This window comes from Apteryx mantelli, chromosome 8, assembly GCF_036417845.1.
Source record: "Apteryx mantelli isolate bAptMan1 chromosome 8, bAptMan1.hap1, whole genome shotgun sequence".
Taxonomy (NCBI): Eukaryota; Metazoa; Chordata; class Aves; order Apterygiformes; family Apterygidae; genus Apteryx; species Apteryx mantelli.
The window spans coordinates 31,341,732-31,355,926 of record NC_089985.1 but is presented as its reverse complement, the minus strand read 5'-3'; the positions used below and the strand labels follow the sequence as shown (position 1 = coordinate 31,355,926).

The following is a 14,195-nucleotide window of genomic DNA, read 5'->3' as shown; positions in this document are numbered from 1 at the left end:
CAGCAGGGCAGGATCATGTCTTGCCACACTGCTCTGAGTAGTGCCACCCACAGCTTAGGGAAACCCCTAGCAGGGGAGCTAGCACTGCTGCTTACAAAACCATGAGGGTCCACTCTGCTCTGTGACGATGCCCACACAGGGAGAACTTGGGCTTTCTCTCCCTGAAGCTCCCCAGACCCTGAGCACTAAAGAGAAACTGGAGGAGAGAGTCCCAGGTACAGACAATTTACATTAGTGCAGGTATGTATCCTATATGCAGGGATGCAGCTCCGAAGAGGTCCAAGTCAAGTTTGCTCTGCAGTCTTGAGTGTCACTGAAAAGCCCACACAGACAAGCCCCAAATCCCGATGCAAGTTCCTCCTGGCAGACACTTGCTGTTTCCTGAGCTTTGCATTTCTGAGCAATCAGGTTCCAGTCACGCTGATTCCCTCTGCTGCTGGTGGCTGAGCAACTGCCCTGATGCACGTGGGAACCACAGGCACTTGTATTTGAGATCTAAAACAGCCACACACAAAGCCCTGTTGGCCTAGAGGTGAATGAAATGCATAAATGGATGCCCAAGACATCTTGGACACATCACTCTCAGGGTACGAGGTACAGACTGGCAATGGGACAGACCACTGGTGGTCTGGATGTTGTGTCTAGCTCTGGCACTGGTGACTGTGGGCACGTCTTTCTGGCTCTATGGGATGCATCTTATCCCCGCTCTAACAATTGTGTCTATTTAGGCTTTAAGCATTTTGGGGCAGAGACTATCTCACTGTGCCTGTGCAATGCACTGAAAAGCCCCATGCACTGGTCTTCACAGCATGGACACAGGCATGCTGGATTCTGGGAAATGCAAGCACAAACCAGAACTGCAAGAAGCACCTCAAAGCCCTGATGAAACCAAAGAATGACTGTGCTGCACTCTAAAAGAGCCTGTCTATAACGTGCCTCTTCATTTATGCTCAAGACCAAACTTTGGATCTCCAGCCTCAGAAAAGAGCAAGCTCTTACCCTGCACGTCCTTCTAAAAAGCAAGCTTCTTACAGTAACTCCTTTAAGTAGGAGTGAAAAATGTAAAGATCTGTCCCTTCTGCCACATTTAGAGCCACTGTGGGTTGGACTATTTGGCAGCACTGCCAAGGAGACTCACTTATTTGGATGCAAATGTGGTGAAACATCATGTTTCAATTGAGTTCCTGCTCAGGCCTGCACTGTTTTGCAGTTTCCTGGTCTTCAGAGGCGCCTGTTGCATCTGGCTGGCCTCTTGGCATCATCTTTGTAGCTGCAGGGTCTCAGGGGAAGTGGCATGGAGGTGCTGAGAAATTCACTCACAGCATGCTGTCAAAGGGGCAGCAGTTGGCAGCGGCCCCATTTGGGCTTTCCTGTGTGCCCTGACAAGCAGAAGTAAGCGTGCACAGGGACTTTAAGGCGTTCCAGATGTGACTAGCTCCAGGCATCTGTGTCCATGCTCTCCTTCCCACAACAGGTACAGCTTGTTGGCCAGTGGCAGCAAAGTGTTCACCCGAGTACTTAGAGCTTCTGCCTCTCTGGACAACACACTGGAGAGAGGAACCTTCTGCAGCACCAGTCTCCTAGCACATCAGATGCCTCAGCCTGCCCTCAGTCTAGCAGAGAAGTATGAAAGAAAGTGCTTGCTGCCACTTAAAACCATATCCCTCTCTATCCCTCAGCGCTCCCGTGCAATGCTGAAAAGCACTTCAGCAGTTACTTTCCTTTAACCCTGCTGAAGTTAGTGGAGATGTTTGGCTGTAGATGGGTGGGGAGGAGCACTGAACTTCTCCCCTTAGTTCAGTTTTGCCAAAAGCAAACCTCAACTTGCTGCCATCTCACTGGCTTGCAACTTGAACCCCATTCTGGGATTTGGAGGTGGCCTGAGACAGCTGTAAACAGATGTGTGCGCTCCTTTTCTCCAGGGTAAACTTGCTAACACAGACCAGACAGCTCAATGTGGGGAACCTCAGAAGGACAGGTTCTCTGGGAAGCCACCCTGCCCAGGTATCTCCACATGCTGCACAGGCCCTCGCTGTCAGAAGTTCTCCACACTCGGCCCACAAGGATGGTGGCACAAACCTGATTAAACTGACTGCAGCTTTGCCCTTTTCTCTGCGGCCAAAAAAGGTCTCACACTTCAAACTGTGGTGAAAGTGAAGATGGGTGGATTTATGCTCCAGCTTTAAGCAGGCCTTGGGATCTCAGTCCCAGAGATGTGCTTTCTGCACCCCATGCTGATAGCTTTAGGGGGATCCACCCTGCCCATCTAAGGCTGCAGGCTGCACATGGGCAGCCTCAGCTGAGCTCTCAACCATGCCAGAAGGCAGAATCCAGCTACATTTTGATATTTTCTGCAAAATCTACTTGACTTGAAACCTAATCCAAGTGCAACAGTCCTGGGAAAGTCTGGCACAGGGAACAAAGAAACAGCTGAGAAATTCAGATCATACAGCCACCAAAGCACGAGATAAACCCTGGTGCCTCTCCAGGAGTGGGTTACTTCAGCTGTTCTGGCCCTCAGCCTTTCCTTCCCAGTATCATTATGCCGCAGGCAACTGGGCAGAGCACTGCTGCCTGCACCAGCACACAAACACTAGCCACAGCACACACAGCGCCCGGACCAGGGAGGCCAGTGGCTGGTTCCCACTAAGAGAAGGGCCTTGCTGTGATTTATGACTGACTGCAGATTCACTTACGACAGTGGTGGATGTTGTTTCACCTGCATGCAGGAGGACAGCCTGTTCTGAGCCATGAAGCTCGGGTACATCGGAGGGGACAATGCTGTTTTAGGGACGTTCAGCAGCCTGGTCTGAATGCCAAGCAGGCTGACTGCACGTGGCGCACCGAGGCCCAGGTCTCCGGGTCTCCCTAGTATTTATGTTTGGTATTAAATAGTTCAAGCCAAAATAATGACTTTGGACCCTTGGGGAAGCCTTTTTCTTTCTTTAAATAAAACTGTCATCCTCTGCACACATCAGCATGTGTGTCAAATTCAGAACTAACTCCTGATTTTTTCTTTTTAGATTAAAATTGCTTAGAACCTTGTTCCTTACATCTGACTTTTCTGTGTAGGTGTACAACATTTATTGGCACTAGCATTTAAACTCTCCTCTCTTGTAGAGAGGCACATAAGTATGTACACACGCTCATGCTGGCACAGGCACAATGAAAAAGCGTTTGCTCCCCCACTGCTCACCTGCCAGCTGGGGTTACTAAACTTTTCCCTTGAAATAAAAATGCTGTGGAATAATAAGTCCCACCTGTCAGCCATTTCTTTCTTTCTTTCTTTTTTTCCAGGTCCTTCTGCTCCTTTCATCATAGCTTCACGGAAAAGCCTTGATGTGTTATAGCTGCGTGTGCTAGAGTAAAGGCCACCTCAGCTTTTCCATTATAAACCTCAGTTTTGAGGGGTTTATAAAACTCTGCTGCAAGAAGTTAGCTCCGGGGCTGTTACAAAGCAAAGAAAAGGGACTGGAACCAGGATGGAGTTTATTTTTTCTCCTCCTTTCTTAATTAAAATTTGGCAAGTGATTGATCCACAATACAGGCTAATCACTTAGGGTAGTAGTTTGAAAAATACATTAACAAGAGCTGAGATGTTGAGAAATCATTAGGGCTCACATGGTGCCAGGAAGGATTGGAGTATTTTGTCTTAAATTTGCCTCTTAAAAAAAAATTGTGTGATGTCTGCTATAAATTGGCTAAAGCAAGAAAACTCAAAAGGAAGGGTTTAGGCACTTCTTGCTGTCCTGTGGGCCTACAAATGGGCAATTTCCAAGCAGAATATGCTACCAGGCAAAGAGAAGAAAAAAGAAACACACACAGAGCAACTTTACCTACAAAGTACCATTGTCAAGCTGGGCTCAAAGCTTGCCTATTTTATAGGAAGGAAAACCAAGGCAGAGAGATGACAGGAGGGACCCAAACCAACAGCTGGTTTCTGCCAGGTGAGGCACTGAACTCCAAGATCCAGCTCTCAAACAAGACGGCAGCCCCCATTCCTGCACACAAAGCGGCAGTAAATGGTAATTCCCAGAGAAGCAGCTGTTCATCACTACTGACAATTACCCCTAGCTGTCAGGTAACAGGTTTAAAGCAATTGGGAGAGCATCCTTTTTCACAGAGCCTCCTTAACCAGGGGAACTCACTGCCACAGGTTATTGGAGGCCAAAATTGAAATATGTTCATAAAAACCTGGACAACCTCACAGCAGATATGAACACTGTGATCGATCAAGCAAGTCTCCATGCAGCTGCGGACTCAGGAAGACCCTACACTACTGCAAGCACTGAGGATTCACCCAGAAGGATTGCTCTGTGTCTGCACTGCTTCTTACAAAAATACCCCTTCAACCCACATGGAAGATAAGGTATTACAGCCTAGAAAAAGCTACAAGGCTAAGAACATAGTAGCATAATCTACCAAAGATATAAATGTGTCAACTGCAGAGAGTATGTATATATGGAGGGATCCCCTGAAAGCATGTTCCATGATGCTTTTTAAAAGTCATTTTCTTCTGGTTTTGCAGTTGTCATTTTCAAATAAGCCCAAGACAGGCAAGTACAAGCCTCGGGTCAGCAAACGCACACAGGAAATGCTGGATCTGGCATAGGGTAAACTCAGCAATGTGCACATCCTTAAAAGAAATCCGCCCTCTATCTGCACCCACTAACAGCTCCATCCACTGGCCAACAACAGTCTGACTTCACTTTTAATTTCACCTACTTAGGAAGGAAGGATACCAGGATTTGGGAGATCACAGAATCACAGCCCAGAGGGACTTCAAGAAGCCATCAAATCCATTCCCCTGGCAAGACCACCTCAACCTGAATTACCCCCGACAGATATGCATCCAACCTGTTCTCGCAAACCTCCAGGGACAGAGACTCCATGATCTCCCTAGCAAAGCACCGCAGCAGATTGACAATCTTTACTGTTAGAACATTTTTCCCAGGAGGAGCAAAATAGTAATCCCATCCACAAATAACTGTATGGTCTCTCTCAGTTAATGGAGAGGGACACAGAGCAGACAGACAAACCTCTTCCAGAGGGTGATTCATCCCATACACCCCAGCAATGCAGGGCTACAGTCCAACAACCAGCTTAGCAGAGACACCTGCCTTGAAGACGGTCGCAGTTCAGGGAAATGAGCCCTACCTCTGACTGCCAAATCTAAGTCTCCCTTGCTGCAAAGCTATCTCCTCTCCTGTCTTTGAAGAACCTGAATGTGTTTTCAGAGGTTTCCAAAAGGGATCACAGGAAAGTCACTCAAGGCTTGTGTCCCAGTTGCTGTTTAACTTGAAGCTATCGCTAGCTCTCTGTCTCTACTTGGCATAGTATGCATGAATGAAAAATGTCACTGTGTTGAATGCCAGAGACAACCAGCAAATAGGAGCCAACTCATCAGTCTGGTTTGAAACAGCAATGCAAAAACAGCAGACAAACCTAGCTGGAAACGGCTAATACCATTTCCTAGGAACCCAGGCAAGAATTGGCATGGCATTAAGCAACACTTCTTGTATCCCTCTCACTGTCTCCATTCCTGTTGTGCCTAAAGGAACAGAGCTGCTCGCTGCACATACAGCACACATGGCACACCTTACGCCTGCGGCCACTGGACCAGAGCCCTCAGGCAGACTGGCTCTCCTCGGGGAGCAAGTGGAAGGAGACAAAACCACTTCTTCACAGTGTCTTGATGCTGGATGAAGGGATGTTTCCTCCTTTTCTCCAAGGCCACCCTGAAGAGGACTGTCTAACCAAACAGCTTCTACTGGTGCTGAAGTGCTGGCTAACTCAACAAGCACCACAATCTCTGTTCTCTTAAACCACCTCTAGGGTCTCCTTTTGCTGTGCAGACCTGCACTCTGTTGTGACCCAGCCTTGCCTTCATGTTAATCCAACACAGCAAGAGGGGAGAGAGACAGAGCCTGCTCTGGTGGATGTTTCACCCCCAGCACTAGGAGTCAGTTTGATGCATTGAGGTCTAAGCCAGAGAGCCCGGCAGCCATTTGCAGGGTCAGGGTTTAAAAATATCTCCCCTTCTCCCTTAAAAACAGAACCATTATAATTCGGACCTGGGCATCAAGAGCCAAAAGTCGAAAAATTACATTTTCAGAAAGAAAGCCAAAACACTATAAAGATCTAATCCTCGTCAATGGCCCAGACACCACGGAAGTCAGAGGATATTATAGATACTCAGGTCGCTGTAGTACCATATCCTAGAAAATGTTTAAACCTTAAGCCTTTAAAAAAACATTTCACCTCCTCTGCTCTGCAGACAGACAACAGCATCGAATTTCATCTCGTCTTCAACACCCCGCACAGGTTTAGGAAGTATTCCCAGGCACTCTGAGCCTTCAACTCCATGACCTTACTTAATATACGGTGCTCCCTCTCTCTCACACACACACACTCATACTCTAATTTAATATTACATCTTGGCTCTGCATATAAAACACAGGCACACAAGAGAAACCGGACTTTTCACTAGCAGGGATGGCAGATCTCCAGAATGTTCAAAAGCGGCCGGAAGCCCAACACAACCCACCCACCCCAACTCCTATTAACTCCAACAAATTGTTTATTGCACAACAGAAGAAAAATGTCGCCCCTCTTCCCCAGCCAAGTCTTTCCATGTGTGCTGCATGCGCAGGCTCCCTCCGTTCCCCCTCCCACCCCCACTGGGGAGCCAGCTTTATACCCAGGGAAAGGTAACAGGAGTGATTATTACACACACTATCCCACAGCTCCTCGCTTGTTAAAAAAACAAGAGTTTCTTTTGTGCCCGAAATAAAAGGAGATACCTTAATTAGAACAATGCAGGTTGGTGAGCATTAAACACTGAGCCCAGCTGCTGTATGCCATTAAATTCATAAAAAAGGAGGGGGGAAGGAGGGCAGTCTTAACGAGATTACACACATTGACTTTGATCAAGACACAAAAGCACCAAGGCGTTCCAGGGTTTTTATTGCTGTCTTCGGGCTACATTTTAATGGTTACATTAGAAACATGCGAACACAGGCTGGGAGATTTTTTTTGAGACGGGAAAGAGTGCAAGCATGCCTTGTGAAAAGGCCTGGTTTAATAAATTGGGGGCTGCAGGGAGAGGGTAGGACTGGGGAACAGATGAGTAGCCACTTATTAATTGCTTCCCCTATGCAAGTGCCAAGTCCTAATACGATGTCTTGCTGGACTATTCCCATCCCGCCTGCCTGGTCGGCAGAAGAGCCCTGTGTAGACAGCACAGAGCCAACTCAATCTCCACCTCCCTCACAGATACCTGGAGGGGAGGCAGCTCCCCGTCTGCAAGGGGCCATGCTAACGCCTTAGCGCCTGGAGTGAGGTTTTCAGGCGTTCTTACAAGCAGCAATGACCACTGCATATGACACAAAGGGGCTTGACTGAAGTTGAACTAAGTTGCTGCTGAGCCTAAGAACAGTTTGAAATAGGTGTGACATTTAAAAGATCACTTAGGGCTGCTGGGATGAGGAACGGACAAAGACTTCAGAATAAAGAAAATGAAGAAAATCAGCATTTTATCCTCTGCTTGCAGCACCACTGAAGAATAAGACTACTCTTCACCTAGCAAAGGTGGCAGAGCGCATGTAGCCACATATGTCTTTTATAACACACTGCTAAAATGTTTACAAAAGCTTGTATAATCTAAATAGTGACGGGGTGTAGCTGAAGAGCTATAAAATGTAGCCCAAGGGATAGCCAAGTTATTGAGTTGCTATTAGTACTCAAGCCCACAGGCACTTTATCCTCCCGGTAACTTTTCTTGGACAAGACTTTTAAAAGGCAGGATTTAAAGGAGCACGATCGGCTTAATCGTAATTCCAAGTGCACAACGTGTTCTATAAAGTGGATTTTGTAATGCCTTACAGGAACAGTTTTTAGGAGTGGCATTCCCTTACATTTTTTGCAACCCAACACTGTTTCATCTTGCGAAGAAGAGAACTAGAAAGCACAGCTGAGTATTTTCCACTCCCCAACCTGACTGAAACGGAAGTTTGATTTAAAAGCCCACAGTTTTAACAAAGGAAAGGAAAACACTTTGTTTAATAACATCTTAAATTTTAACCTGATGTCCTCTAATACATGTACAATTTCCTACTGAATTGGGTCACTGATTTAATATTCAAGGTAATCCCCAGTTTTCCAAACAGCACGGACTACACTTGAAAGCTGCACAGTGCTATTTCAAATAATCTGAAAAATATAGATTCATATTCATAAAATCTCTCTTCCATATTATTTATCCTGAACACAATTCCCTTTGCTTCAGGTGAATATTAGGTTTCCTCGAAGCTACACAGATCAGGAGATCTCTGTGACTGGCCTCCATTCCCACAGCTTTACCTCTGCATGGGTGTCCCACAGGAAATTACTGTTAACGCAAGGCTGTCCCAGCACAAAGCTCCGACAGGAGCAATGGCTGTCCCCATAGCGGCAGAGGAGCACGCAGTGAGCAGCACTGCACTTTGGTCACAACAACTCAAACACAGCTCAGTGAAGTCAAAGCCAGAGTGGGGTGTTAAACAGCAAAGGTTGGAAGCCTGCACGTACAGCACGCAGGTTGTTTAAAATAAAGCAAAAAACATCTCTCTCCACGGTGATTTAAAATAAAGTACCCTGGAGAGAGGGAAAAGTCTATGAGTCAACAAGAAAGTAGCCAAGTGCCTCACCAGAGTCCGCAGCCAGCATTCTTCACAGTGCACATGCCAGCACTGAATGGAAGTCAGGGGCATTGTGTACGAGTCCTGAGGAGAAGAAGCAAATAGGTTATTCCCACAGAAGTGATTCACTGTTTTTTCACTCTCAATCCCATCACAACATCCTTCTTTGTCAGTATGGCATCAGACACTCACTACAGATAATCTAATTGCATAGCAAGAGAGCCCAGGTCTGATCTTGATCTACCACATAAGGTGTGAAGCAAAGGAGAAACAAAGCAGAATTAAGATTGTCTTCCATCAACAGCTTCCACTGACTTTGCATCTAAGAACTGTGCAGAGATAGCAGTGTTTGTGTAATAGAGGCAGAAAGTCTCCTGCAGTCCATTTTTCTGGTTTCCAAGAACTCCTGCTGGAAGCCCATAATCCACTCAAGTGGTGACCTGGCTCAGCTCAGTTATCTTAAGAGCATCTGAAGTTGCTGTGGTCACCTGCCATTATTTCCATCAGAAAGGTCACCAGATTGCACAAAAAACAGCAACAGGGTAAGATTAACCCTTATCACAGCTATCTGCTCTGCAGGAACAGCTTAACTACATCCCAAGAACACTGCCACTATTTCAGCAGGCACACATTCTCCTGAGTATTTTCTATCATTGCTAATAAACCTCTGGAAATCAGCAGCAGGCTGTGGTCTCTTCTGTGGGATCAGAGACAGGGACTGCATCCCCATACCTGCCAGTCATGAACCGAGGGAGGGCACCATGCATCAAGCTGAAGTTGCATAGAGAGAGCCCTTTGCAAAGCAGAATTTTCTTCCACTATCAGCAGAATACAAACCTAACAGGAGATGAAAAGTTTTGCAAGCTCAGACCATCAGAGGGAGCTGCTGCCCTTCTTTAGGGAGGCCACATCACCACCACACAGAGCAAGCACGACACCAGCAACTTTTAAATACTCAGCAAACATTCCTGTTCTTGAATCACCCAGTGTGTTGCTGGTCAGAGATTCTGCTCTCCTACGTGTATGTAACTTCACACATGCAGGAAGAGAACACAAGCAATATCTGAGAGTTTTTCACAGTTAGGCTGAAAGGGGAACACTATCTACTGAAGTCAGGGCTTTCTTGCCTCTAATACAGATGGGCAGCTACAAACGCCAGTGGAACAACCTAACGTACAGAGAAATTTCAACAGTTAAAAAGATCTAGCACCTTCATTCAAGGGGAAAGAGAGCAGCCCTTCTTGGTGTACAGTGACAAAGATGAGTTCTCCCATCCTACCCCAAAACGACAAAAGAAAAAAGCTTCTCCACCTCAGCAAAGATAAGGCAAAGGTATCAAGACATTTCTGATTCGTGACCACAACTGGAGTGCTACTCACCATGCAAATGAGACATTTATAGCGGTCCCCACGGGAAAGTTGCCTTTCTAACTCACGGACACGAGCCTTTAACGCTTCAAATGTTGTCACTGCAGAATCTTCTGTAATTCTGCAAAAGATGATGGAGAGTCAGCATCACTGAGCATACAAGAATGTTAAGAGTTCAGGGAAAAAAGGGTCTCATAGTAGGTACTGCACAGGAAATGGCAGCATTCAAACTAAAATATCCAACTTGTGCTGAAGAACAGTTCCTGAAAAGCCCAGTGCAAATTCTGTGAGTCCTGCTACTAAACACTTTTGGGGTTGTCAACGTCATACAGAGCAAGTATCTGCAACGCATGGAAACTGAAAAAATTGATTTTTTTTTTGTTTTCTGCCTCTTTTTCTATCTCCCTTTAGGGATTCTTTGGGACCAAATGCTTTGGACAAAATTCTGTGTGTTGCTCTAAAGTTGGTGAGCTAACTTCTTGTGGGCAGTAGCAGTTGCTCTTCCCCTTAAGAAATGGATGTCTTTCCTGACCATGAACCATGTGGAACACAAAAGCAGCTCATTACGCAGGATCAACACAATGTTGTTGGGTTCTAATACTGAAAAGGAGAAGAAACCAAAAGCAATGGACACTACCAATCGGGCGGCTATAAAAGCAGCTTTACGATCTCTGCTTTCCCATTTCCTAGGGTCATTTTTGATGGGCAGCATTATCTCTTTTGTCATCCAGGCACTGTGCTGAGGGCAGGTGAGTATATTTTCACGGTTCTGCAAAGCTGATGAAAAGAGCAACTTGCCAACTTAAAAGCAAGGGCAGACAGCAATGCTTAGCAAATGAGATGCAGGGAGCATTACGGACAAGTATGTGTCGCTCCAGCATGCTGCAAAATCAGACTTCTACACTGTGTAGAGATAGGGAGGGGCCCCCAAGCATTCCCAGAAAGGTTTACAGAACATCATACGGACATTAACGCTTTCACTCTTGGGGAAAAAAAGAGAGAGCAATATTCATTTACTTCAGTGATTTTCAGGCCCATCCATGTAGACTCCAGTTCAGAAGAACCTGAAGAGTATCTGACCACCAGAAACTCCATCAATCACAACTTAAATCACAGTGGCACCTACATCTTGCACCACTTTAGAGGATGATCCATCAACAGGTGGCTAAAATATAGGTCCAGTGGAACTACAACAACTGATAAAATGAGCTGCAATCCCAGCACTCCCCCAGCATACACACGCTTGCTCCTTTATTCATCAGTCACTGTCACCAGCACCCAGGGAGGGACCTGAAGCATCTCCGACATGGTGATTCTGCTGGCTGTTCCCAAGGCTGACTGCAATCCTGAACATCTCTCTCTTTACCCCACAGACTAGACAGAGCACACAGGATCAAAACCCTAGATCTGTCAGTAAAGCAAGCAGCTATAAACTACACTGGAAATGGAGCTAGTCGTGAAAAGATCTTGAGTGAACTTCCTGATTATGATACTACAGAAGAAACTAGAGTTGTAGTAATGCATGGGTTCAAGTACCAGTGGCATAAAGCTCCTACAACTTTACACCTAGCTTTGTACAGATCAGACACTGACTGCAAGGTTGCCCAGAGACTGCTCCCTACAAGACCTGACAGGGAGTCTTCAGGAGAGATCTTCCTCAGAAAGAGATTCATTGACAATGACAGTTACTGGGAAATGGGGCCCATTTAAAAACTGCAGAAGAAACAAAGAAATACATGCATCCCATGATAGCCTGGTGGGTAGGAACTCCCTGGGAAGAAGGACACTGTGGATTCAAGTCTTGGTATGAATAAATACTCTTTGGAGAAAAATAAAAGAGTTTCAACAGGAGACAGAACTCCCCACTGTGAAACACCCGCTTGCTCCTACTCACTGGTATAAATTATTGTCATGTCCTAGTTTCGGGTTTTCGCCTGCAGGGAACGGTTTGTTAGTGTTTTCCAAAAAAAATCTGTGAAGGTTTTAGTCTTGTCTGAGGGAGAAACAGGATTATTTATTTATAACTTAAAGACAACTGTGGGATGAGAAAATCATTTCCTTTCCAGTCTGGCCCATCAGCAAGCTCAGGCTGGACAGAGGCTGCAGTTGAATTTAATTTTCTGGAATCTATTTCTCCTTCCTGTATGCATAAGGGCACTGGAGCTTTAAAGGGAATGAGCATGGCTCCTACTCAAAGTGGGTGGCAAGCAGAAAATCAGCCCATGCTGAACTCTCCTCTTACTGTCTATGGGGGTATCCTTCCTCCTTTGAAGGGCAGGTGACTCAGTAAGCAAAGGGAAAAGTAGAATCCTTGAGCAGATCCAAGCAAAGGCCATTTCATCTCAGGCCTAGCCCAATAAAGGTCAAAGCTTGAAAAAGAAAAATTTGCCAATGCAACAACTAGAGGAGATAGAAAATGGCTTGTTTATAGAAGTCTAAATGGCTGACCCCCATTTGGCCAATTTCGGAAAGTCTCTGAGATAATCGTACCTGTCCAGTAATAAACGAATGAATCAGAAAAGGAGGCTGAATAGAAGTATAAGCAATAACGCTCAGAGTCTGCCTGATACAATGGCCAATCAATAGGAGGGCTGTAGATCAGGGTGCTAGTTAGCTGGAAAATTACCGCACCGCTGTGTGCGTCACACTGTAGGGATCCTGGACAATCAATGTGGGAGGTATTGATTTAGTTATTATCACTTCATACGCTCCAGACATTGTTAAATATACATTTATTAACAAGACTGGGGTGCATTGGTAAGAGAGGGAGCTTTAGCCACTGCAATATCTCCCAGCGCTGATCAAAGCTCAGCTCTGACAGACTTTAAAACTCCATGTTCCTCCCTGCCAAGTGCACTCTCAGGACAAATCCTGACGCACAGCATAGTGGATAAGATACAGCTCCTATCTCACAAAAGAGATCATTCTTGGCCACAAGTGAGTTTTCTGCACTTGAGACTTCAGGAAAGCCTCCTGGAGCAGCAGAAACCAGGGACGTGGGGGCCAAGGGTCAACCCAAAGTGAGCGATAATTACATGGTTGCTTCCGAAAAGCCAGAGGAAATGAGGTCAAGGGAAATACGGAGAACATTAGTAAATAAAGGAAACTGGAACTACCTCCAGGGATGGAATAAAGACAAGAGTCACTTCCCATGTGTCTGGCTCCCGTGGTGGCCAGCACACTTGGGACACATGCCATTCCATTTAGTGACATTTTACCGTCAACCTGCTGTTTGTATCCTAAAGATAAGCATCGCTTAGGAGCAACTCTTCCTGCAGCACCAATCTTGGGAACTCTGTTAGGCTTCCCTCTTGCATGCACACCTTACATGTGCTTGCCGGGATATGGACAGTTGGGAGTAGGTTGTGCAGGATTTTTACAGGGTGAGTAATGCCAGGGTGGAGTGAGGGTCTCGATGGAAGGGGTATGGCTGTCTACCAGTTACCCTGCCAAGGGAGGCAGAGGGAATTACAGCAAAGAGGGAATTAGACTCCTGGGCCCTACTCCCTGCTTTGCCTTGACCCAATGCTGGATACGGGAAGACTATTCTACAATTTTGCACCTCAGTGCTTTGATTTGACGTGTGTGGATAATGTCATTTATCAGCCTCAGCAGAAATCTACTGAGCATAAGTGCTGCAAAGGGCTATGCCTCAAGCTCCAGTTGCTAGTGCTTCTCCTACCACACAGGTATGAGCAGCTTCGCTGACACATGGACTGTCTTCACTGGCAATAGACTTCTCAAGAGGGGCACATCCATGCTAAACTCACTGTGGAGCTACACTTGCACCACAAGTAGCGGAGCACGAGCAGGAACCTTTATACAAGAGCAGAGATATGAGGCAGGGGTCCTTTGCAGAGGAAGTTTTGATCTGCATTTCTCTCCACACTTTGTGGTTAACTCTTCAGCAACTTGGCAGTCACACTTGAGGATGCTGGGTACGGGGGAGCAAGTCTATGAGACTGGGGAGACAGCACTTGATAGTTTCCAGTCTTTGTGCCCAACATGTTTTTCTGCTGTTCATAGCAGGGTTTTGGTCAACACTGAAAATAAGAACAAAACTTTCTTCCTTTACCTCCTTCCTGTTGAGTAAATCCTTGCTTTGTTCAGGTAAAAGGCCAGGAAAAGGGCACAAATATGCTACGTAAGA

At 46.1% G+C, this 14,195-nt stretch overlaps 2 protein-coding genes across 4 annotated transcripts in view; both read right to left on the bottom strand.

Annotated features, from left to right (window-relative positions):
• The window catches only part of RPS8 (ribosomal protein S8), a 72,682-nt gene extending 59,893 nt beyond the window's left edge, over positions 1–12,789 (bottom strand). The window contains exon 1 of the mRNA XM_067301110.1: positions 12,785–12,789. The gene's annotated coding sequence lies outside the window, so the exon portion shown is untranslated. The remainder of the gene's footprint in view (positions 1–12,784) is intronic.
• The window catches only part of RNF220 (ring finger protein 220), a 238,153-nt gene that overhangs the window by 2,054 nt on the left and 221,904 nt on the right, over positions 1–14,195 (bottom strand). For all 3 annotated transcript variants that reach the window (XM_067301107.1, XM_067301108.1, XM_067301109.1), the window contains 2 exons: positions 10,058–10,166; positions 8,688–8,762 (listed from right to left, as the gene is read on the bottom strand). In XM_067301107.1, the coding sequence (XP_067157208.1) occupies positions 8,688–8,762; positions 10,058–10,166 (184 nt within the window). The remainder of the gene's footprint in view (positions 1–8,687; positions 8,763–10,057; positions 10,167–14,195) is intronic.